The sequence below is a fragment of the Boleophthalmus pectinirostris genome, unplaced genomic scaffold, assembly GCF_026225935.1.
Source record: "Boleophthalmus pectinirostris isolate CB_2022bp ecotype Guang Dong unplaced genomic scaffold, ASM2622593v1 HiC_scaffold_18, whole genome shotgun sequence".
NCBI classification, from domain to species: Eukaryota; Metazoa; Chordata; class Actinopteri; order Gobiiformes; family Gobiidae; genus Boleophthalmus; species Boleophthalmus pectinirostris.
Window position 1 is genome coordinate 26,860,986 of NW_026571133.1, and position 24,866 is coordinate 26,885,851.

General features: G+C 39.9%; 2 protein-coding genes across 3 annotated transcripts in view; one reads left to right on the plus strand and one right to left on the minus strand.

The window, feature by feature from the left end:
* Positions 1-588: 588 nt before the first annotated feature.
* Positions 589-1,867, minus strand: esm1 (endothelial cell-specific molecule 1). 2 transcript variants are annotated; one of them, XM_020925266.2, is made up of 3 exons: positions 1,451-1,867; positions 1,056-1,199; positions 589-880 (listed from the first exon to the last, which is right to left on the minus strand). In XM_020925266.2, exons 1-3 carry the CDS (start codon positions 1,845-1,847, stop codon positions 798-800), a joined length of 624 nt encoding a protein of 207 aa, XP_020780925.1. In that variant the 5' UTR covers positions 1,848-1,867; the 3' UTR covers positions 589-797. The 2 variants fall into 2 exon arrangements, with proteins under 2 accessions (XP_020780925.1, XP_055009923.1); XM_055153948.1 differs by having other exon boundaries at positions 589-883.
* A 528-nt stretch (positions 1,868-2,395) lies between these two features.
* Positions 2,396-24,866, plus strand: part of LOC110160611 (probable E3 ubiquitin-protein ligase HERC1) — a 33,477-nt gene continuing 11,006 nt past the window's right edge. Inside the window, 52 exon segments of the mRNA XM_055153509.1 lie at positions 2,396-2,496; positions 4,384-5,363; positions 5,810-5,905; positions 5,977-6,156; positions 6,233-6,445; positions 6,515-6,613; positions 6,691-6,787; positions 6,862-7,005; positions 7,074-7,201; positions 7,384-7,528; positions 7,594-7,765; positions 7,839-7,973; positions 8,102-8,267; positions 8,353-8,478; positions 8,546-8,770; positions 8,859-9,011; positions 9,095-9,227; positions 9,295-9,498; positions 9,748-9,948; positions 10,031-10,204; positions 10,513-10,627; positions 10,981-11,098; positions 11,223-11,394; positions 11,469-11,769; positions 11,855-11,900; positions 11,972-12,017; positions 12,112-12,365; positions 12,435-12,620; positions 12,720-12,840; positions 12,921-13,161; positions 13,263-13,429; positions 13,502-13,654; positions 13,735-13,832; positions 13,922-14,017; positions 14,124-14,291; positions 14,367-14,606; positions 14,677-14,760; positions 14,833-15,049; positions 15,186-15,462; positions 15,723-15,754; positions 15,757-16,434; positions 16,506-16,719; positions 18,722-18,891; positions 19,208-19,291; positions 20,859-21,045; positions 22,986-23,113; positions 23,199-23,407; positions 23,493-23,752; positions 23,823-23,875; positions 23,952-24,146; positions 24,268-24,430; positions 24,554-24,803. Of these exon segments, the coding sequence (XP_055009484.1) occupies positions 4,416-5,363; positions 5,810-5,905; positions 5,977-6,156; positions 6,233-6,445; positions 6,515-6,613; positions 6,691-6,787; positions 6,862-7,005; positions 7,074-7,201; positions 7,384-7,528; positions 7,594-7,765; positions 7,839-7,973; positions 8,102-8,267; positions 8,353-8,478; positions 8,546-8,770; positions 8,859-9,011; positions 9,095-9,227; positions 9,295-9,498; positions 9,748-9,948; positions 10,031-10,204; positions 10,513-10,627; positions 10,981-11,098; positions 11,223-11,394; positions 11,469-11,769; positions 11,855-11,900; positions 11,972-12,017; positions 12,112-12,365; positions 12,435-12,620; positions 12,720-12,840; positions 12,921-13,161; positions 13,263-13,429; positions 13,502-13,654; positions 13,735-13,832; positions 13,922-14,017; positions 14,124-14,291; positions 14,367-14,606; positions 14,677-14,760; positions 14,833-15,049; positions 15,186-15,462; positions 15,723-15,754; positions 15,757-16,434; positions 16,506-16,719; positions 18,722-18,891; positions 19,208-19,291; positions 20,859-21,045; positions 22,986-23,113; positions 23,199-23,407; positions 23,493-23,752; positions 23,823-23,875; positions 23,952-24,146; positions 24,268-24,430; positions 24,554-24,803 (9,462 nt within the window). The 5' untranslated portion in view covers positions 2,396-2,496; positions 4,384-4,415.

Genomic DNA, 24,866 nt, shown 5'->3' on the forward strand with positions numbered 1-24,866 from the left:
TCACAGGGGCAATTGTCGTCAGCTGTCAGCAAAAGGCATCTCTCTCTCTCTCTCTCTCTCTCTCTCTCTCTCTCTCTCTCTCTCTCTCTCTCTCTCTCTCTCTCTCTCTCTCTCTCTCTCTCTCTCTCTCTCTCTCTCTCTCTCTCTCTCTCTCTATATATATATATATATATACCGTATAAACATGCGATTATATTAAATTCTATGAATGCAACCTGTGAACAAAATGAAGTGAAGAACAAATTGACAAATAGATTAAGTGTTGTATTAGTGCTCATTAAAATGATAGGTATGCAGACCACAATTTCAAATCCTGTCTATACAGGCTTTTTATTTTATCTTTATTTAAGAACACATTAAAAAGCAATGGAATTGCATTATGTCCTGACTGTTGAATAATGATTATAGTGCATTTGCATAAGAATTTAAATCCTCTCAATGAACAGAGGAACACAATATTTAGTTGCTATTAAGTGAATATAGGGCACTATAGGACACTTAAGGCAGTTCCATGTTCAGCATTTAAATTAACCTGTGCAAAATCAATACACAAACCATTAACGACGACAATGTTTTATTAAAGGGTGCGTTTTAATAACATTCACAGAATTTATATTTAGATGAGTTTGTGCTGTACATTGCTTCTTGTTTCCTTTTATGTTTACATAGGCCTATTACAAAATGCAGTTATAGTGGAGGCCAATATTGTTTAAAGTGAATAAAATACATATTCAGATCATATGATTCATAAGTTAATGCTACATTTACACAGGTGACTCCAGTCGGCTCATTGCTGGTCAGCGAGGGTTGAGCCACTTGGGAGCTTTGACTGAGTGTTGCACTGTGTTCTGTTGAGTGCTCAATTCACCAGATCCAGCCTCTGCTTCAAACAAGATTAGATTGTTTATTATGCATAATAATTCCTAATGTCTATTTAAATAAATGTGAAGTAAATTATACATTTTTAAATAACAAAGTATTTTTTTATTTAGGTAGACTATCTAAGATTGACAGAAAAAATAGGATACTTTTAATTTGCAGATTTCAAAATTTACCTGCTTGTATTTCAGGTTTGAGTTTGCTAGTAAGTTTGCCAAAAAAGCGGAGAGTTAGACATGCTCCTGTCTCTCGGTCACAGATCCCCCCTTTGCAGTTACATGTTTTGCGGCATTCAACCCCATAAGTTCCAAAGAGACAGTCTGTAAAAGAAGAAACAACATTAGGACAGGTATCATGTCCTTCTGCCATTGCAGGTAGACTAAGATATCAGAAAATCGGTGCACCATTTATGGAATCAGCCTTTGTTTTTTTCACTTGACAGGTGATTTCTCGACCACTGAAAAAAACTGTTTAGCCTACAATATTTCAAGGCAGAATAAAAAATAGCAAGAAGAGACTAAATGCAGCCCACCAGAGCAGCTACGTAAATCAGCACTGCTTATGCACGCACCTTTGCAGACTCCATATTCATCTCCATAATCATCTTCATCCTTGTAGAACTCGCAGAATAAGCCAGGTCCACACTTCACCCCGTGCATCCCAGACACTGTGCGGTAGCAGTGCTCGCCTCTGCCGGCAGCACAGACTTGGCAACATCCGCAGTCATCCAGGACGGTCCGTGCGCAGCGTTGCGTCCCGCACGCGGCTGGGTTGCATCTGTCCGGACAGTTTACCGCGTACTTTACACTGACGCCCCACGCTTCAGCATCCCCTACCACAAGTGAAGATAAGACCGTGATAAGCAGAAAAGACATGCTAGATGAGCGACTGGAGACTGAGAGGGCTGCTGTCTTTGGGATGGTGCTGAATGCCTCTGGAAGACTTGAGTGAAGTGATCTGTAGCGCATCAGGTTAGCCTATGGTTATCAGCATCTAACAACTTTGTTTTGAGCATGGCTTGCCCTTGTCAATTTCCTCAATCCGGTGTTGTCGTGTTTCTGCCAGTCAGTCCCTTTTTTAGAAATCCGGCTTGGAAGTGGGATTAACTCCATCCAGGAATTGAAGTTGTGTGACCTGATGTCACAAGTTTTCTTTGGTTTGTTTTTAAGTAACGGAACCCCCAAACTCCGTGACTAGGCTGAGAATCCAGGTTTATAGTGTGGACCACAACTTCCTAGGAACGGATGCAAACAAACAGGAAACAACGCAATAGAATTTACTGCTCTGGCATCACAAAACATGTATGCTGTGAGAAGCACCATGGATTACCCTGGGTGTGATTCACTTGGGTCCTTACACTGTGAAAAGTAGGGCCCAATTTTCAATTAAGCAGCGGGTCTCTAGAGCATTGTGGTCATGATGCTGCAAATGACACTTCGCCTTCCTGGACACATGGTGGCAGTAATGTAATATCACCATATCAGCGATGCCCTGAGCCCACCCCGCTGTCCGCTGAATAAGCGCAGCTGACACTGGAGAAGGTTGGAATGGTCCAAGGGAGACCTCACTGGGACAGCGCAGGTAGCGCAAAACATCCCGCTGGACTTTACTGGCAAGGTAACTCACACGTCCCTCACAGCTCTATTGATACACAAGATGTTACACCTTTGAATGGATCTAGCAACGGTCTGTTTCGTGTTTCATAAACTGAACGCGAGGGATCTGGTCGTCTTTGACAGCCATAAGCGTACTACTAGCTCTGCATTGCAGCCAGTGTTAGCTCAGCTGTCATCGCATATGCACAATAATGATAGCTTACCGGTGTTTGCGAATGTCACTCTAAAGACAGCCCGTACAATTGATTTATTTAGGCGCTGGCGTTAATGTAGCACGAAATAACAAAAATAGAAGGCTGAGGACTGAATGATACAACATAGCCTAGTCATAAAAGCGCTTACAACAAGAGAGATGCACTGAGAAAGGCTGGAGAAAGCGGGGGAGGATGTGTCATTGCAGCTTTCATTCATAGTTAATGCTACTAAACGGTTTTTGATATTCTTGTGAATGATAGAGCAAACGTGAAATGTGTTACAGCCTGTAGATTAAATCTTGTCTAAGTGCCATTTCCCAAGCACTCCTTTACCAAGGCCTATATTAAATTATCAATCTTGCAAACGTCATATGCCCGGGATGGAGCTGTCTTTCATAGCCCAGTTCTGGTGCAGTGGTGCAATACTGTGATGAGTGCTGAGAACACCATGACAACAGCTGGAACATAAAACATCCTATCCTGATTGTGGAAAAGATAGGGAAGTCATCCTGTGGGCCGGCAATTTTTTATTCCAATTTCCTTGACATTATTTTATTTATAATAATTTTGTCTGTTTTGAAGAGCGCTGCTTGCAGCACCTTAAACATGTCATGTCAGACTAAGCTCTTTACTATATCAATGTGTAGTGTTATTTTTGGACAGACTGGAAACCATATAGCCTCCACAGCCCCCAGGCCAACAAGAAGGTGTGCAACTCTGTCTCCCACATGTATCCCGTAAATTTAGATTTAAGGTCCTTTTTTATTGTGAATTGTTAAATTGAAACATTCTTTAATAGTACTTATAGGTAAAGGTGCATTGTGTAACTCTTCTGGTGGAGGTTCTGTCAAATGCTTTTCTCCATGGGCATGTTATTGGTTTGTCTGGAATGTTTCACAGTATGGTACCTTTCTATCTTCATGGAGACCATCCAGACCAAGTTACAGGCCACATCTGTGGAGAGGCAACCCTGCCCAGTCACAATAACGTTTTTTTTTGGTTTTTTTTTTTCCCTTCTTCTTTGTTGAGCTATAAAACCCCTTGTAATAGAAAAAAAATGTAATGTAAAACTATTTAAAGTCATACTGTGGAACATTTCAGGCATAGTCATGGCATCTGACAGACACTGGCCAGTACCTGGTTGTCCCTCCATGGCTCCATGGTTGCTTTGCTTAGAACTTTCCACTGTATGGCATTAAACTACATTGTCCACAGTCTTTAAAGTTTAATATCATTTGGTGGATTATTATGAAGAAAGGAATTGGAACATTTATAGTGTAAATAAGTGGAGCAGTCAAACACACTGTGGCCCCCATTGGCCTCTGCATGCAACTGTATCATATGTCAAGGCGTCAGGTTTGACCCTTGCCCAGACTTGACCATAACAACTGCATTCTGTGAAGATATGACTCTTAAACTACTGTATACAGAGTGAATCCTAGTGCAATTAGTTGTTTTATGTTCAGAAACATATCATACATATAAGCTTAATATATTTATGTGCTTCACAGATGTTAGGTAGCACTCATTTACTGGTGAAATATGCAGGAGGAACTTAGCTGGCACTGAGCAAAGCAACTAGGGACATTTCTCAGGCAGTTATATTTATCAAGTACTAATAATATATTAATAAAGTGGGTAGCAGTAAATGTTGTTTGTTTCCAAAAGTTGTGATATATTTTCTCACTTTCTAGGTTCAAATTGCACATTTTTATAATGTCCAGTCATGATGCCGGGCCAGAACCCTTTGTTGCTGAAGTGGCAGGAGCATTTCAACAGTTCCTGGGCCACTGAGGACAGTACACAGACAGCCACTCGAAATGGAGCATCTGCACTTTACAATAAACTACTTCACAATAAGGAAGTGGTAACACTTGCCCCACCTGTCCAGGAGCTTATTGGACCACGACTGCCAGACTTTGAATGTGAGTCTTGTGCCTCAGTGGAGAAAGAAGAGTATTTGTCATCTCTACTTCATAGCCAGCGATGGCTGGCACACCGTATGCTGACACAAACCTCCTACAACTTTGGTCTTCAGCACAGGCTTGTAGTTCTACAACGGATCTTCTACGCACTGCACAGTAAATATCACGACAAATTTCGGACACAGCTGCATGCCCAGGCTACAGATAATGGGCCTCAAAATGGACAGGTGGAACTGGCCTCTGAGCCATTCCTCCCCAGCGGGATGTGTAAAGTGAAATCTGGCACAGATGTTTTGATAGAGATGGGTGTGCGGACAGGTTTGAGTCTACTGTTCTCATTGTTGCAGCAGAACTGGAGGTTTGCTGCCTCTGTGCACCCAGAGTCAGTACTGTGCAATGATGTGCTCTCTACAGCCTCCTCTGTGCTGGCCTCACTGCCCCCCTTGTCTCTGGCCAATGAGAACAAGATCCCCACTGTGGGATTGGACTGCCTTGCACAGGTTGGTGACTTCCTGAAGAAGACGTCTGTTAGTAGTGGAGCAGGTGGTGCGGACGTAACGGGCCGGAGGCTCTCCCTGGAGTTGCTGCTGGGCCTGGCCATGCAGAGAGGCTCTCTCAGATACCTGCTGGAGTGGGTGGAGGTGGCACTGGCTGCTTCACAGTCCTGCTTTGCTTGTGACTCCCAGCAGTCTGTCAGTGTGGGATTTGATGTCATCCATCAAACTCTTCTTCAGATGAGGCACTTTTCTGTATGTCTAATTCTAATCGTAATATTAATCACTTTCAAATACATTAGCATTTACTGATACGTAGGGATGTCACAAATTCACTTTTATTCACATTGCGTTTATAGATCGCTATCCTCTAGTGGCCAGCTTTATTAAATTAAACTTTATGAAAAATAAAGTTAATAACATAAACTTGAAATAAAAACAATTTTAAATTTAACTTTTCTTTATTGGAATATAGATTGAATTGAAAAGACTTAAATTTAATTCTAAAATTATCACAGTTATTGTTTTTGAGATCGTACTATTATTTTGTGACCTGAATTATCACAGGTATAAATTCACTAAATTAAATAATCCCTAAGGACATTCCTACTAAATGAAGCATTGCTATTTGTATTTTTAAAAAAGGCTTTTGTAATGAACTATGAACAATTGTATTCTAAATACAACTTGCATCTCCAAAGGGTGTACGGGGTGACTGTGTCAATCTTCAAGTGCTAAAGAAGGATCTAGAAGGATATTGTCAGCTTTCCCAGGCAGCTCTCTGTCTCTTTGAGGAGGTGAGAATCACACAATTAACTGATTGTATGGGTCCAAAAACGAGTGAAGGCTCATTTCTTTTCTTAAACAGGTTTGTAATCTGGCATCCTACTGCCTGTGCTCTTGTAATAGCGATGCAATGCAGAGCACAGACAGTGACACTGTTATGGTCTATGTGTGGGGCAGTAACAGCAGCCATCAGCTTGCAGAAGGGACTCTTGAGAAAATCCTTCTACCTAAACTTACACAGGGCTTCAGTGATGCGCAAATGGTAGGGCTTTTAGTAGGAGTGATAACATCAACACTTTAGTATTTATCATTGTAACCAAATATTAAATCATGTGCAGATTGAAGCTGGACAGTACTGCACCTTTTCAGTGTCAGAAGATGGATCAGTGAAAGCATGTGGTAAAGGAAGCTATGGACGATTGGGACTGGGAGACTCCAACAACCAGTCTATTCCCAAGAAACTTGTGTTGGAACCCCACAGAAACATGAAGAAAGTATCCTCTTCTAAGGGCTCTGATGGCCACACCTTAGCCATTACTGTAGAAGGAGAGGTATGTAGTATTAGGTACTGAAGTAAGTTTAAATATATAACATGAATATTTACTTTTTTCCTCTTTCAGGTCTTCAGCTGGGGTGATGGAGAGTACGGAAAACTAGGTCATGGAAACAGTGCAACACAGAAATATCCAAAAATTATTCAAGGGCCGCTGGTTGGCAAGGTAGACATCTTTTATTTATATAATTTTTAAATGTACAAAGATTAAAGATGACTGCAATTTATTTTCATGTATACCAGGTGGTGGTCTGCGTGTCTGCTGGTTACAGGCACAGTGCTGCTGTGACTAGTGATGGAGAGCTTTATACTTGGGGAGAAGGGGATTTTGGTAGACTAGGTGAGAGATTAAGCTTCTCATTGATTACATACATAGAAAATGGAATATGATGTTAACAGCATTTCTCTGTCCAGGTCATGGTGACAGTCAAAGCCGAAATGTTCCCACTTTGGTAAAGGATATCAGCAGTGTGGGCCAAGTAGCCTGCGGCAGCTCTCACACCATTGCAGTGGCACAAGATGGACGCACTGTGTGGTCATTTGGAGGAGGGGACAATGGTATATTCTAGTGACGTATAACTACAAGCAGTTATGTTTGTGCCTCATAAAACGACTCACTGTTGCAGGTAAACTAGGTCACGGCGACACCAACCGGGTGTATCGACCCAAGGTCATAGAAGCCCTGCAAGGTTTTATCATCAGAAAAGTGTGCGCAGGAAGCCAGTCATCTCTAGCCCTTACCTCTGCTGGACAGGTGAGGTTTGTCATGTGGGTTATGTACCAGTATGGGGGTACATGACACATGCAAATATATACCAGTAAATGTCTAGACGTATGTATAAGAAAGTTGAATTGACTTCTGTTCTTCTTATCTTATACCAGAAGTAGTAATTCATAGCTTGATTTCTGTATTTGATCTCTTTTCTATCTATTAAGGTGTTTGCCTGGGGATGTGGCTCATGCCTAGGTTGTGGTTCTTCTGAAACAACCTCTCTGCGTCCAAGGTTCATAGAGGACTTGAGTATCACTAAAATTATTGATATCTCTTGTGGAGATAGTCACTGTCTTGCACTTTCCCATGGTAAAAACACGCCATATTTATATTATGCTGAATTGAGTGATTCTAACGTAACTTTATGTCTACAGAAAATGAAGTATATGCATGGGGAAACAACACAATGGGCCAGTGTGGACAAGGGCATTCTTCCACACCTATTACCAAACCCAAGAAGGTGCTTGGTTTGGAGGGGGTGTCAATACAGCAGATAACAGCTGGGACCTCACATAGCTTGGCATGGACAGCAGTACCTACAGACAGGTATTTCATCTTCATATAAGCACCTTACCCTATTTGTCTAAACATCTTCCATCATACTGTATTCTTTTCCCAGGCAGTTGGTGGCTTGGCATAGACCCTTTTGTGTGGATCTAGAAGAGAGTACATTTGTTTATCTGCGCAACTTCTTGGAAAATTACTGTGATGGCATTGAGAATGATACACCACCTGCCCCTTTCTTATCTAAAACGTATGTTTCTTTTTCAGGACTCATATAGTAAACTGTTAAAACGTTCTGCATCAATCATAACATATTTACTAACCCCTTCCTTCGTTCTAATTATTAACCCACTTCTCTTGGTCTCTTTATACACTCAGAGATCATCATCAATTCCTTTTATTGTGCATGAAGCTGTTGTCTATCCATTTGTCCTTGGCACACGCGGGGGGCACGGGTGCAATTGTTTTGGGAGCACAGAGCAGGCCTCTGCGTAACCTTCTGTTCAGACTCATAGATACCAATATGCCAGATGAGATACAGCAGGTGAAAACTGAGACTTGACCAAAATAAAACGTAGATTATGTATTCCCCAAATGTTATTCAGTTTTCTTTTTCTGTTTGTCAATAGGCTGTCCTGAATACACTTTCCATCGGAGCATCTTTGCTGCTACCACCACTGAGAGAAAGGACAGAGCTTCTGCTATCTCTTCTTCCACAAGGCCCACATAGTTTGAGCAATCTCTCTAAAGGACAGGTTGGTGATGCTTTGTGCAGGTTTTTTTGTTATCCACATTGAATGCGTCACATATTTTTGTTTGTAGCGTCTTCAATTAGACATGGTTCTCAGCAGCCTTCAGGACCAAAACCACATAGCTTCTTTACTTGGGTACAGCAGTTTTGGGGAGGCGAATGGCCTGGGACTTCCTTTGGCACCCGTCTCGTCAGCTCAGCCTTTTTCGGTGTCTAGCAATGGTGAACCCTTTGACCCCTTACACATGGCAGAAGTCTTACTCAGGACTTTGCTTCTCAGTATTGGATTTTATACGGTAGATACCTTTGCAAGTGACCGTCCTGTACATTCTGTTGGCACTTTAATGGATGTAGCTGTTTTGTGATTATCACGATGTCTTGTAGGAACGTGCATTTGGTGAATTGGAGAAAAACAGTGACAAACAGTTATTGTCTGAAAGTCATGACCAGACAGATCCTCCGTCATACTTTCACCAACTGCTATCAGGACTTCATAAACACCTGCTTGCTCATTGCTGCGTTGTCTCATCTCCTGAGGTTCTTCCATTTATCTTTTCTAAGGGATGAATATCTGTTTTACTGTTATTGATAACTAGAACTAACACTGTTGTCATATTCAGGATGATAACAGTGTGACTTTACTGTGTGAGCATCTATATCTTCTGCTGCCTTGTGCTGCTGAGACACTAAGGAGGTCAACTAAACTTATAAAACAGAGCTTGATGGACAAGCAAATTATGGAAAAGCTCCATAGTGAGTGAACTTATTGTATATATTTATAAGCTACAGTAAAATCTAATATTTGTGTTATTTATTCCAGTGGTGCTCTTCAACTCTGTGTCTGGTAGTCTGCTGTGCCAGGTTATGTATTCTCTGCTGCTGCTTCCTTTAAGTACAGTACAACCTCTCCTGAGCCAGCTGTTGGCATTGCTAGAGAGTCTTAACAATTTTACCAAAGTGCTGCCAGAAACAACCCAACAAGAGGAAGAAGAGCTCAAAGTGGATTGTCAAAACTCAAGCCAAGGTAAAAAAAAAAAAAAAAAAAAAAAAATATATATATATATATATATATATATATATATATATACATACACACACACACACACACACACACACACACACACACACACACACACACACACACACACACGCATATACATATATTATATATAATATATAATATATATGCGATATATATATATGTGATATGTGTGCGTGTGTGTGTGCGTGTGTGATAAATCAAGTAATGGTTCTTACACTTGGATTTGTACAGGAAAAAGCACATTACAAAATGAAGAGGAATGTATGTGGGTTTGGCTGTTAGACTTGGAAAGATCAGTTGCATTGGCCGTTGGCCGGTGCCTTGGTGGGATGCTGCTAGGTCCAACTCCCTCACAGCAGGAGAAAGAATCAGAGGCTTGGCTCTCAAACATCTTACTGCGCAATGGACTTGAGGCAGACTTTGAACATCTAGGTAGGAAGTTACTTCTTTTATATATGTGGACAGTGGGCAAATTTTATCTAGATTTTATATTTACATTATTTTCTATGTATAGACTCCAGCATGGTATGGCTTACTGAAGAGGTCCTACTTGGGTCCAGTGAAACCAGGCTAACTGAGTTCACTTTGAGTGAAGAAACTAGGATTTTACTGGAGCTGGCTCTGGGATCTAACAAAGGGGCAGCTCTGAGCCTCTGGCAGAATTTAGAAGAGTATGCTCACAGCAGAGGTAAATGGTTCTCTTTCAGTTCATAGAAATTTCTTGGACATTTATTAAGATTCCTCACAAGAAATAATGGTAATAAATCAATAAACAACAAGGTCCATTAGAGGGGAAACAATGAAACAAACCACAAAACAGAAACTGTTTCACGAGTAGAGGCTGCTGACCCTTTTGCCTGTCTGGACGTGCCCCTTTGTGTTTTTTCCATGTCATCAGTAACGATTTACAACATAAATTAAATCCATTTTGAAGTGCCCAGGTTTGATTTCATTTTTGTAAAGAATTTGTTAAAATTATGTTTGATTTTTATTTAGAGTGGGAAACTGGAGGATTTGCTGGAGACTCCCTACTTCAAACTGTTTGTAGATGCAGTTTGGCGGTACTTCTCAAGCACACAGGGACACAGGAAAAGGCATATTGGAAAAACGGGTCAGTGATACATTTTTACAGTTTCATATCTAATGGGACGTAATTAAACCTTTGGCTGGAACCATTTGTACATGCATAAAATGTAAGTGTGCTGATAAAATCCCTCACATAGTCATTCTGGGTGCGCAGCTGTTTAGAGAAGCTATATCAGTAGTCTAAGCTGTTAGAGACAAATGCAAGCGTCTCTCTAAATCTGGTTACTATACCTTGGAACCTGCCAAAGATGCTGAGGATATTGATCTAATGTGATGGTTAAAGTTTGTGTGTCTGACCGTTAGCAATAAATCTTTCTTTAAAACAAACAAGCCATGTCAGTGGGTCAAAGTGATACAAAACATTTTTTGCACAAACAGATGTGACCTTTGTGAACAGCTGTTGGATGTCTATGAAACCGTGTATAAAGTCAGAAGTGCTTTGTTGGCTTATAAAAATGTCCCAATGACCTCACAAGTGGTTTCTTCAGTCAAACTGGTAATTCATTTCATATTTCTCATATGATCAAATTAATTGTCAAAATAAGGATTTTGATCATTAAAATTATGTGGTGTTAACTTTTAATCTGCTTTATTAAACCAATTAAACCACACACCCCCAGTCTTCTCAAAGTATTGAGGCTGATGCCGAAATAACAGGCATATCTTCAGAAGATGCAGCAAAGAATTTGGAGCAGCAGTCTGCTCACTGCGTTGAGGTGCAGGTTCCAGCAAACCACAATGAGGAGGAGGTGGTAGGAGAAGACCCGTGTGGTAACCGCATGTATCTGTCAGGTAGGAAGCTTCCCTATTCAACAGCATACTTGGTATATATAGCAAAAATATATTATGTTGCTTGGCTTTTGTAGAAGTGTTGGAATCCTTCATGGCCACTCGTGAAGCAATGCATGTACAACAGAATGTGACAGTGTATGAGTCCTTTGGCACATCTAACCTCCCCGGCAGTGCGGAGAGCCCTGGCAGCCCAGTGCTTGATTCTGATCTCAAGCAGCAGTCGGACAAACAACAAGCATCAGAGCAGAGCTTGTCTTATCCTGCTGCGTGCCATCTGGTGGTGTCCCGCTGCCTCTTTCTTTTGCTGGGTGTAAGGGCGGCATGGGTGGAACCCACAGAACGGGAAACTAGTCCTACTGCAGCCACTGCAACAAGGTCAGTTTGGAAGTGCTTAAGGTTCTAATGGCAGCACTGTAGTTTTGTCTCATACCAATGTTTTTTTTAATTTTTTTCATTTCAGATACACCATGGCTGACTCCTTGCTGTTCACTGACAGTCAAAAATATGTGAGACATTTTGCTTAGCATTTTACATTGTTATTTTCTCTTTGCTTCTAATACATTTTCATTGTTTTCAGACTGGCCAAATAAAAAACACACCTTTGTGTTTCAAAAATGCAATTGGTGAGAAGCAGTTTATATTTCCCATTTGTCAATTGTAAATGTGCACAACTTACTGAGCTTTTTTTTTTTCTTAAATTACTTTCATGGCTTCCAGGTCTTCCTCTGTGTTCTCTTGGGGTGATGAAAGAAGCATGGGATCGCTTGAGGCAGTGTATTGGTCCAGCCACATCACTGTCTCACGATGGTAGCAATACATCTTATATTGTTAATCAGGTTTTTGAATTTGTTTGTGGAAGTCTGGTCCACATGCCTGAATCATCCTCCACATGGTATAGTGAACAGCCTTGTGCTCAGGCAGATCCTAGGGCCATAACATGTGCTATACTGCAGCAACAACAAAGGGCTGAGGTAGATAATATTTTTAACTGCCACATTTTAATAACCACAAATCTAACTGTTATGCTTTTTTGTTGTCAGATGCGACTTGAAGCACTTTGTCAGATGTCATCTTTCTTGTCTAAAATGGAAGAAAAAGGCAGTTTTGCATCCTCCACTGCATTACTGCAGTCTGTTCAGTTACAGTTCCTCTGTGGCTGCTTTGGTTTGGGAACACAGCTTATCAGCTTTCATGCTGGGGCAGATTATGAAACACAACATTACATGGTACTTATAGCTCTAAAATGAATATTAACATATGTTAACAATGTTTTAAATTTTATATAATTATAAATATAACTATTAACCTGTTGTTTTCTAATCTAGGGTGGTACATATTCAGCTTCCATACATACACAAAGAGAGCTACAATCTGCAGCCCACACTTTTTACCAGCAGGTGGTTTGTAGTCTCAGACAAAGAGTTTTACTGGAAAAAGAAAATCCAGGTAAAGATATTGTTTAAATACTAAGATTAACACATAAAAAAACACACACACATTTTTATTCTCTGCTCTTTTTTATGCAGGTTCTTGCCAGCACCTACTGTTGGCTTCAATGTTCGCACTGAATTTCTGTTACCAGCCTGTTGATCTGGTGCTTGTCATCAAGTGTGGCATCCTTGAAGTTCTGTCGTTGCTTACCAACAACAGCTGTTATCTGGTGAACCAGGGCTGGTTTGCTGCATCAGCATCAGCACATGCTCTGCTCAATGGGGCAGTTAAAATGGCTTGTGCACGCTTGTTACAAATTTTAACAGTAGCTGCAAGGTGAGGGTGTGTAATTATTTTTCATGTTCGGTTTAAAATATTTTGTAAAACAAAAATGTTGAAAATTATGTAATTTTGTACTTAATATGTTTTTTCTGCAGTTCCTGTGAAGACTCTCTACCAATAGAGATTTCAGTTGAGCTCATGGAAGTAATGTGTGAACAGCTCCAAAATATCCTATTAACTTTGCAACAACTACAAGGAATAGAAAAAGGGACCATTGACAGACAAGATCTCAACTCCAGTATCTTTGGTGCAGAGAAAACTGGTGACCAAACTTTTTAATTTATTACTGATTGACTTTAGACTTATGATGATGAAGCACATGTGTCTTTTTTAGGAATGGAAAGCAGTAAAGTGGTTGAATCCCAACTTGCTGATTTTCTGGTATTTTTGAGGCGCGTCCTTTCATCCAGAGTTATGAAAAGACTTTCTACGTTTGAAAAATGGGTTGAGCCACTTATAGCCATTATATCACACAAGACTTCTTTAGGTAATATTTCAAAATCATAGTAAACAACGAATTTATCATGCATCTTGACTTACATTTTCTGGTGCATAATACTTTTTCAGGTTCTTCATGCTTTCATAGTCTACGGACACAGCTTTTGGCTTTCCACATTTTAGAAAAATTATTACCTGCTTGTTCTGATTCAGATCACCTTCAAAAGGTATGTTTGCATAGTTTTGTTGTTTTGCATAAAAGCCTATTACTACTATTGTCACAGTTTATAATTTTTTATCTGTTTTTTTCTTTCAGATTGTTAAGCAACTCTTTCAGCTCTTATCTGTTTACATGTGGGAAGAGCCATTGACTGAAAGGAAGCATGGGGAGACAGTTGATATAAATGCCAGGGTAAAGAAAGCTTAAGTTCAACAAAGCTGAAAACAATATCATTCATGCCTTAATGTTATTTTGTCTTTCCACCTAACACTTCTCTTCTATAATCACCTTTTCACAGAATCCTGGTGGTCTTGAGGAATGTATTGCAATTGGAGAGTTTTCATTTGATCCACACAAACTTATATGTTGCACTTTAGAGAGTGGAAACATTCTCTCCCATGGCTCAGGTGGGAAAGGCTACGGTTTGGCAACGACCGCTATCACATCAGGTTGTTTTATATGGAAGGTAAGAACACTTTGTAAAGGGAAAATTAACAGGTGCAATTTGTTAATAGTAATATGTTTCCAATTCCTTCCTTAGTTTCACATTACCAAAGAAAACAGAGGCAACGAGGGCACATGCATCGGTGTTTCACGCTGGCCAGTCAGAGATTATAATCATCATACTACTACTGACATGTGGCTGTATAGGGCTTATAGTGGGAACTTATACCATGGAGGTGAATTGGTCCGTAGTCTTCCCTCCTTCACCCAGGGGGACACCATAACCTGTATCTTAGATATGGAAGCACACACTATATCATTTGCTAAAAACGACAAGGTTTGTCCAGACAAGCCCCTATAATTGTGAGATAGGCTCCTCTTGTATCAACACTGTGTATTTTTGATAGGACCCAAAGCTGGCATTTGAAGGTGTGTCAGCCTCTGAACTGTATCCCTGTGTTTTATTCTACAGCAGTAATCCTGGAGAGAAGGTAAAGATTCACTTTTGTCCTTGATTGCCAAACAGTTAGTATAAAGACTATTACTGAATGATATTTTTACAGGTGTCTCTGCATGACCTTCAGATGCGAGGTGTACCGAGTAATTTACTTCCAGGAGAACCACTTTGCAGTCCCCAGACTACTGTTCTTCTTGAATCCACCTTACAGCTTCTCCATAAGCTCCATCAATATGATCACTGGTCCTCAAACATTAATCAGCATATCCATACCCAACTGGAGCTCATCAGTGAATTGCTAAAAGATAAAGATTTTGGAGAAGGTCAGAGAACAAAGTCTAAGTAAACATGGGTGGTATTGTTGTCACTTTCATTTTGACTTGTATACCTAAAGTGAAAAACATCAATATAGTGGTATATTAGAAACAAGTTTAAATAAACTGTATTAATGTTTTGCAGTTCAGAGACTTGAAAACAGAAAAGAAGATGAAAAAAATGTGTTATGTGATGACACAAGTGAACGGCAAGGTGGTTTTCTGTCTGAAGCCAAGCTCACAGCTCTTTGCACTGAAGTGTGGCCTGTGCTGGCGATGATTGGAGGAGTAGACAGTGGGCTTCGAGCAGGAGGTGTGTGTAGACACAGGCCCAGTGGGCGCAGAGCGATTGTACTGGGCATCCTCAAAGAGGGAAGCACACTCTGCAAACTACAGTGGGAAGAAGGAGATCTTTCTGTTAGGTAATTTAACTAACACCACATCCTACATATTAATTATCGTTCATATTAACGTTCATAGAAAGATTCTTACATTTGTCATGTTTTGATTCTTCCTTTCTCTTTTGTCTTATCTTATCTGTCTTGCTGTTTTTTTATGATTTACTATTTTCTATTTTTGTCTTTCTTCCTCTTCTTCAACCTTAAATCCATTGAACACTTTCACATCTTTCCTGATGTCTCCAAAATGTATCTGTGGCTTGTCATCCCTTTCAATAACTAAGCTACATGAATTCTTGGTCACCTAGCGACACACCGTGGTCTCACTGGAGCCGTGCCACACAACCTGCTGTGATGTCACTCGACTTGGAGGCCTCAAGCCAATGGTGTTATTAGATCTTGTATATCTCATGGGTGTGCTGGAAGAGCATGGATGGTTAGGAACTGTACCAGTCTCTCCAAAGAAGTTTTCAGAAAGTGAAACGCAGTGTCGTTTAGATGAAGAAATGGAGGAAGACGATATTTGGCAGACAAATGAGGAAAAAGTGGAGCAACAATTTCAGTGCGACCCTTTTCTTTCACCAACCAATGATGTCATCAATAAGACAGAGGAATATCAGGATTTGTTTTCCCATTCCCAATCCCCAAGAGGTGATGCCTTTCCTCAAGAGATGAGAGCAGTCAAAGTGTCATACCTCCTCACTGCAGCACTGAAGAGCCTCAATGTCATGTTCAGCTGCGAAAAGCTGTCTGACTTGCTGCTTGTGGCTAAAAAAGAAGCATCAGGTCCTAATCTTGACCAGCCCAAGACTCCCAACAAACAATGGGATGAAACTGTTGAACTGCGCTCAGTGATGCAATATGTGATTCAGAGTATGGTGAAATGGGCAGTTCGACCATGCCCTATTAAACAGAGGGTGTCCCTCTCAGATCTAGAGAGGGCTCAAATTATGATCTACAAAGGAGCACTCAATAGCCTGTGTGGTGATGTCAAAGGTATTAAATCATTAATAAAGGTTCTGTTATATATACAGAGATATAAGTAACAATTTGGCTTGCACTTGCAGATTCTGGCCACACTATGTCCTCTCTCCCCATTTCCAAGTCATCCAGTTCAGTATCCTTGTACAGTGCAGGGTCAGAGGGAACTGCTATATTTGGTCAGTCGAACAGAGCATCGGTTTCATCATCTAATACTGATTTGGCTACATCTCTTCCCATGAGCTTGCAATCAGATGGTCTGGACAATTTCAACCCTTTCCTTCCTATCAGCCTTCTTCAGTAAGTAGTGCTTTACCAGTAAACAAAACACTATTTGACAAAATCTAATCTAGAATATGAGAAGCAAAGAAAAAAATGCTGCACTGTGTCTTTTTACAACAGCGTTAATTCAAATATTCAGGAAGTAGGTGAGGATGATAAAAATCTAAGATTGAAGCTTGCATTGCTCTTGATTGACTGAGGCTTTTCTAAAGTTGTTCTTCTAACCAGACACATGAAAAAAGTATTGCGCTTAGTAATTCTGAATGTTGCATCCCATAGCCAACTCAAACTGTGTTTAATAATAAACCTCAGGCAGAATCAGAAACGTATATGACAAATAATATTCTTTGGCAGGTACAGATGTGTTCAACATTGTTGGTACCCCTCTGGTAATGAAAGAAAAATGAACAATGGTCACTGAAATAACTTGAAACAAAAGCAATAATAAATAAAAATTTACTGAAAATGGTCCTACATAAATCAGACATTGCTTTTCACCTGTGGTTCCACAGAATCAGTAGAAAAAACAAATAATGAAACTGGCCTGGACAAAAATGATGGTACCCTTTACTTAATATTTGCACAACCTTTTTAGGCAAACTCTACTAACAAATGATTTCTGTAACTGTCAGTGAAACTTTTGCACTGGTCAACAGGTATTTTGACCCACTTCTCATGAGCAAACTGCTCTAGTTGTCTCAGGTTTGAAGGGTGCCTTCTCCAGACAGCATGTTTCAGCTCATTTCACAGATGTTCAATAGAATTGAGATCTGGGCTCACAGAAGATACTCCAGAACAGTCCAATGTTTTGTTCTTTGCCATGCTTGGGTGTTTTTAGTTGTATTTTTTGGGTCATTGTCCTGTTGGAAGACCCATGACCTACAACTGAGACCAAGCTTTCTGACACTATTCAACACGTTTCGTTCCAAAAAAAATACCTTGATAGTTTTGAGATTTTGTACCTTTTGTACCTTGCACAGATTCAAGACACCCTGTGCCATATGCAGCAAAACAGCGGCAGAACATAACCAAGCCTCCTCCATGCTTCACAGCAGGGACAGTGTTCTTTTCTTGGTGTGCTTTATTTTTGCGTCTGTGAACATAGAGCTGATGTGTTTTGCCAAAGAGCTCCCGTTTTGTCTCATCTGCCCAAAGGACCTTCTCCCAGAAGCTTTGTTGCTTGTCAGCATGCATTGTGGCAAATTCCAGTCTCACTTTTTTATGATTTGCTCTCAACAGTGGTGTCCTCACATGAAGTCCACTTTGGCTCAAACAGTGACGGATGTTGCGATCTGACACTGATGTACCTTACCCTTCAAGTTCACATTTCATTTATTTGGAGGTTGTTCTGGGCTCTTTGGTTACCATTCGTATGATCCATCTCTTTAATATGTCATCAATTTTCCTCTTGCGGCCGCGTCCAGGGAGGTTGGCTACAGTCCTGTGGACCTTAAACTACTGAATAACATGTGTAACTGTAATCACAGGAACATCAAGCTTATGTCTTATGGCCTTTATCTTCAACCTGCTTGTCTATCATTTCCTTTTTGATCTCCTGTCACAGTTCTCTTCTTCTCTTTCTCTGGTTCATGTTCAGTGTTGTATCCATCATGTCACCAAACGGCACAATGACACATCCCCCTTTAAACAGGCAGAGTGACTGAGGACAACTTTGAAGACACCTGTGATGCAGATTAGAGGACACATTTAAGATGAACATGTCCCTGTTGTCCAGTGATTTACAGTCTTTTCTAGGGGTACCATCATTTTTGTCCATTCCAGTTTCAATAGTTTGTTTTTTTAAATTATTCTACTGAGCAACAATTCAAAAACAGTATCTGATTTTCATGGGTTATTTTTCAGTATTTTTTTTTTTTATTTACTATTGCTTTTCTTAGTTTCAAGTTATTTCAAGTTGATTTTTCTTTCATTACCAGAGGGGTACCAACAATTTTGAACACATGATTATGTAGCAGTGTGTGGCTGTCTTGTCATTCTAATGCATTTTCACTTACTTCAGGCACATGGTGCTTACACGGTTCCCCACTCTCACTGGCCTGGTTAGCTCCTCCCCCATGCTGCACCCCTGCTTCAGCCTGGCAAGCTCTGCTTCATGTGATGCTTTCACAGAGCAACAAACTAGCTTCATGGAGCCTGGCCCATCTAGTACTCAGGCCAGAAGCAGTCTGGGTAAGAAGGTTTTTACAAAGTTTGGACAGCTTTTGACATTATATGTAATTGATAAGAACGGGTTTAGTAAATTTTGCTTGGCATTATGAACCTGATTCAAAAATGTGTACAAAATGATAATGGTGAATTATGAATGAATGAATGAATGAATGAACGAACGAATGCTTTTAGTAATAACATAATGTATGGTTTTCACCATAAGCAAGGACTGGTTATGGATTAAAAATGCATGCACACCTACACTAACACACTTTTTGTGTTCCATTTTTTAAATGTAGAATTTGTCCCCTGTATAATTTTCTTTTTCAATCACCAGAACGGACACAAACCTTTGTCACCAGCCGTTTACTAGAAATGGGATTTTCTTTGAGGCATATCTACTGGGCTATGGAGGCAGCAGGTACTGCTCTGTATAGTGATGTGGTCAGTACTGTGTTTCATAGACTTCATTTAAACATAATTTGAGTTTAATCCTTTCCTACAGTCATTTTTAGAAATCCTGATCCAAATGTTGTTGTATGATTTTACAGTGGGAGTGGTTAAACACATCATTTATTTAGTTATTTTTTATTTACATTTATTAATGTCCGTGTTGTTTTTGTCACCCACCCCTGGCATAACAGCCTGTTCTCCTACCAAACCTTCAGCAGGAGACTTGGTCTGGCCTGTATCAGAATGGAGTGTCATTCTAACTTCTATCTACCTGTGGCCATCAGCCCTCTCCCTTCCACAGGAGGGGAAAGTCACAATTAGGCCTGTAACGATACTCAATATATCAGTTTAATCGTAAGATAACTTTTAACGAGCTCGATAACTTTTCCGGCCGCGATAAATTCTATTTGCATGCTTGTTTGTTTTCCTCCTTGGTCTTTCTCGCTCTCAAAGAGACTGAATCTTGAAGCTTCTATCGCTCTCTGACTCCTCTCGTTTAACAATCGTAATGACGCTTGAACCAACGTGACAAGACACGATGCCGAATCAAAACTGGTGAGCGGGACACGTCTCAACAGCCGCGAGCGCGCAAATGAGGAGAAGAAATGTCTCAAACCCCAGCAACCGATATAAACCCAAACCCGAGCGACAGAACTAGCCTCGCCCCCGGGAGAACCAGAAATCCTACAAGAAACCAACACGATACAGACAGGACAGTGGCTCCCTTATAGCGAAATAACATCCTGTGTCGCGGGTTAATACGAACATTTAAGACCAAAATGACGAGTCTCACAGCAGCAGCCACAGAGAGACGAGACACAATATTCCAATGAAAGTCAGTCACTAAAATAACTTTTAAGGGCAATTTTGTTACAGAGACTTAGTAATCAATTTTATTTATTGCTTTGGTTGTATTTGGTTTAGCAATGGTTTATTCAAGTGCATTTTTGTTAACAAGTCCCTGCTGTAAACCAGACTACATTAGGCTGCTCCTATGTTAACAAGTTAACAAGTGTTTTATTTAGGCTTATTGTTTTTGGTTGTCTTACAGTTCCTGTGTTAAATGTATTTAGAAAGTAAGGTTTATTGATCTTTGAAAGCATGTGTTTGCATTTTTATTCCATGGTCATTATATTAGTTGAAATTGCTCTCAAAATGTAAATATTATCGTTTATCTCAATAAATTCTTGGTCAATTAATCGTCCAGCAAAATCTGTTATTGTTATAGGCCTAGTTACAATGATTATTTCAAATTGCATTTTCCCCTATGCAATCTACAGTCTATTGTTAATTAATTAATTAAATAAAAGTATTTATTTTATGTGTGCAAAATGACAAAACATACAGTAAACATAGTAAGTATAATTTAGCGAATACGTTTTGTAAATGGGACACCCCTGAAGCTGGGCCTGGCTTATAAATGGGACCCACAGCACACAGTATCTGATGTTGATCTGGACTGAGCCTGTATATATACAAAAGTGCATACATAAATTCATAAAATAATAATAATTAATAAAGATATATTTTATCAGATTTATCAGGTGACTTTGACTCTCAGACCATTGAGGTGTTGGCCAGCTGGATGCTTGAGCACCCCTTGACCGAGGAACAACAAGCTGTCCATCCACCTCATCCAGAGAGGGTGCCAGATACACCATCTCCAGATGGACCAGAGACTGTGCAGTGTCCTGAACGACCCACCAGTCAGACACATGAAAGGTATTATTGTTTGGCAGTTCTATTACAGTTGAAATCACAATAATGGTAATAAATATAGCCTCAAGCGGCAATGATCGGCACGTGCGTGTGCCTATGCTGTACCCCACAAACGCCACGCAAACACCGCAAATGCCGCACACTGCAAATGCTGTGCACCACACTAACTCTAATAACCAAAAACCCCAACTACAACTCTAACCTCTAGCTCCACCCCCAATGCTAGGCCTAACCCTAAACTTAACCCTAGTCGTAACCCTAACCATAGCCCCAACCCTAATCCTTACTCATAACCTAACCCTGCAATTTTTCTCAGTTTTGGTGTGTGTGTTAATAAAAAATAAAAATAAATTAAATAAATAAATAAATCAAAGATGGTGGACTTCCGGTTTGTAAAGGGGCATGATCACAGGATAATTTTATTTTCCTATTGCCATGATGCATCTGGCTACCAAATTTGGTTTGGCTACACCAAACTTTGTGTAAATATGTGGCAATGGCAAGGATAGATTTTCGGCTTGTCGCCATGGCAACACAATTTTTTAATGGAGACCATTTCACAAATTAGCATGCCAAATTTTGTATATCTACTACAAATAATACAATATTATTCCATACAAATTGAATAGAGAGCACCATCGCACTTTTTTGCATTTTCTTACATCAATCTGTTCAAGGTAGGGGTTTCCATCCACAATTTAATATTTGTGTGAAATCAGCCAAAGTTTGTGCAATGTGGTGATTTTACCATTGGAATAGCATGGAGAGTTTATGTCATAGCTATGGCGACGCCATAAAAAATATGGCATGGGTGTTATTGATTTTATAGATCAGGATGACAAAACTGAATTTTGTGCAAAATTTCAGAAAATTCAGAAAAAATATATTTTTTTCCCCATATTAAATGTTATTTCAGTCGGTAGGTGGCATTAACACACCAAATTCAGTTTTTTCAACAACAGTTTCAAATTTTACTGAAATCTGAGTTGTGTGCATTTTTTGTTGCTTCACTGCTCAGAGACCGTAAGACGAGTGTCACAAATTTGGATAACTTTTGATGTTCCACCCTTTGAGATAAGGTATACCAAATTTGAGCCTGCTGGGGTAAAAGTATGAAGTGTAGAAAAAATGCTGACTTATGCCAACTTTAAACCAATATTGCTTCCCCCTGGTGGAGTGCACAGTGTTGGTATAATAATATTTTTTCCTTGTCTTGTCATGATCAATTTCTGTGTCAAATTTCATGATTCTACGTGCAAGTTTTTTTTTGTTTCATTCCTTTTCCCTAATGCATTTTTGAGTAGTTTATTGGCGCTGATGGCCATTTTATTTATTTTTGGAAAATGGAAATTGCCAAAGAGAGAAGTGCAAGTTTTAATAGTTGGCAAAATTTCATGAGTTTTCGTCATTGTTCACTAGGTGAAAAATCTGTGAGTTGGTTTAGGAGAAAAATAATAAGTCGCTGGGCATGGGCTCTCATCGTACATGCAATAGGCAATAGGAAAGCCTATTGGGCCTAGTATAGGGGCACGAGCCTAAGAAAAATAAGAAGAAAGAATGAATAATATTTTGATATGAGAACAATGTTCTGCTTTTTTTGGCTAACAAACTGTACATTGTTGGAAAGCTCTGGCACATTGCTATGTCATGGCAAGGGTTCCTGGTCACTATGGGTGAGTCACGTTGCATCATTTCACTTCCCGCCTACTAGGAGCATCCCTTTGTGATACTAAGAGGCTCTTCGCCAGCTTCTGGCGCTCGGGCCTAATGATAAACTCACATTCTTGATTTATTTTTTACATTGCACATTAATTTTCTCTGCTGTGAAATTATATTATATATATATATATATATATATATATATATATATATATATATATATATATATATATATATATATATATTATATATATATTTATTTTTTTTTTTTTTTTTCTTTTCAGTCTTTTGCCTGGGCTTGATTGGATAGAAAGGGAGAATGTTTTAGATGTCCATTTAACCAGAAACCGCCCCCCTCCAGCACGGAGGCGCCGCTCAGGACCAACTCAAAGAACTTCATTTCGAAGAGCAGGTTTGTTTCAGTGTTATTATAATATGTTAATATTCATACGGCGAATTAATTCATTTAAATACACTTTGAATACATTTATTTTCAGATATGCCATTAACCAGTCCCCTGCCACAACTGTACCAACCTCAGACAGGATCTACTGAATGGGCAGAGCAGATGGAGTTCCATCCCTATGCCACTGAAGAGGAGTCCGAGTTGGACTTTATGGAAGATCCTTATGATGAAGACTCTTATGAGGATTTGCTTACCTCTTCGTTTTTCAATTTAGAAAGAGATGCACTGCAAATAGTTGAGGTCCTTTCAAATAGCCAGGCCTTCTCCAGGTGTTTTAATAAATTATTTCTATTCATATATATTTTTTATTATTCATTATTTTCAGGTTGGTGAAGAACACAGTCAAATGGTCAAGTGTGAGCTGTGTAATACATTGACCCTTCAGTTTAACAACCACATAAAGCGGCGACACCCAGGATGTGGACAGAGCGCTGCACGTAAAGGCTATGACAGTACAGGGGCCTATGTAGATGTCTGGTTCAAAGGCGAGTGTGGCTCCAATTTTCCCTTCTACTTGCTTTGCAGCTCATGTAGAGAAAAATATTTAGCTGCAAATGTTAATGAAGCAAACTACAAACAGGAAAGGTAATATTTCTATACTTGAAATTGTACAGTACATGAATGTAGTTGCCTATAGCTTTTGTTTTTGTTTCAGGAATAAAGGTGTCACCTCTGATCTCACTGGTCAATTTGACGGCACATCAGATGGTATGTAATAGTTTAAGTTAAAACAATGTATTCAGTTGGCTAAAAACAGTAATGTTTTTTTTGTTGTCAAATGAAGATGATTGGGATCTCAGTCACTCAGACTGTGTGTCAGATAAACTGACTGGACTGGAGGACTTTGGGCTCCTGCTGAGACCCCTGGGGTTAAATGAAAAGAAGCTGGTGCCAGACCCCATTGACTTCTCTGAGCCAGACCCACTTGGAGCCCTCATCTACAACTCTGCTGGTTCTGCAAAAGCTGTGGGAGCGAAAAGTATGTTTATTGGACATTAAACTGACTACAGCCAAGCACATCCCACCAGTTCTCTATAAAATAGAACCATTATTTTTAGTAAACTGAGCAAAACTGCTAGCATATGTACATTTACCAACAGGTTCTGCTCAAGAGCAGAAGAACTGTCTGAGTCTTGGACAGCAGGCTATGTCCCTGAGGGATTCTCAGGACAGACTGAAGGCACTGAGACGAGTCACCTCCACTGCCCAGATCCTGCTCGCATACAGCATGGTGATGAGAGCTCTATCTCAGGCTGCCTCAAGGTGCATTCTTTATTACTATTTGGCACATAATTTTCTAGATTTATATGTAATGTGTTTATATATAATTATATGTTATATATAATATGTATATTCACATTTCAAATGATTTTTCCTCATGTTCAGTGTCACTGTGGGAAGCCAATCAAATGGACTAGAGTCTTTGGGACTGGCAGACATTCGTGTGCTGGTGCGGTTGATGGTACTTACAGCTGGAGGAAGGGCTCAGACCTGTGTCGATAAACAGGCCAGTGTGAAAATGATGCTGACTGAGCGCAGCAACCCCTCCTGCCTCAACTTCCTCAACACTGCCATTGGCAGTGTTGTGTCTCACAGCCCAATGGCCTACAGACAGCTAGTAGAGATATGCACTCATGTAAGACTATTTTGTTACACTTGTAAGCAAACTAACCACATTTGCCATCTTAAAGAAAGACGT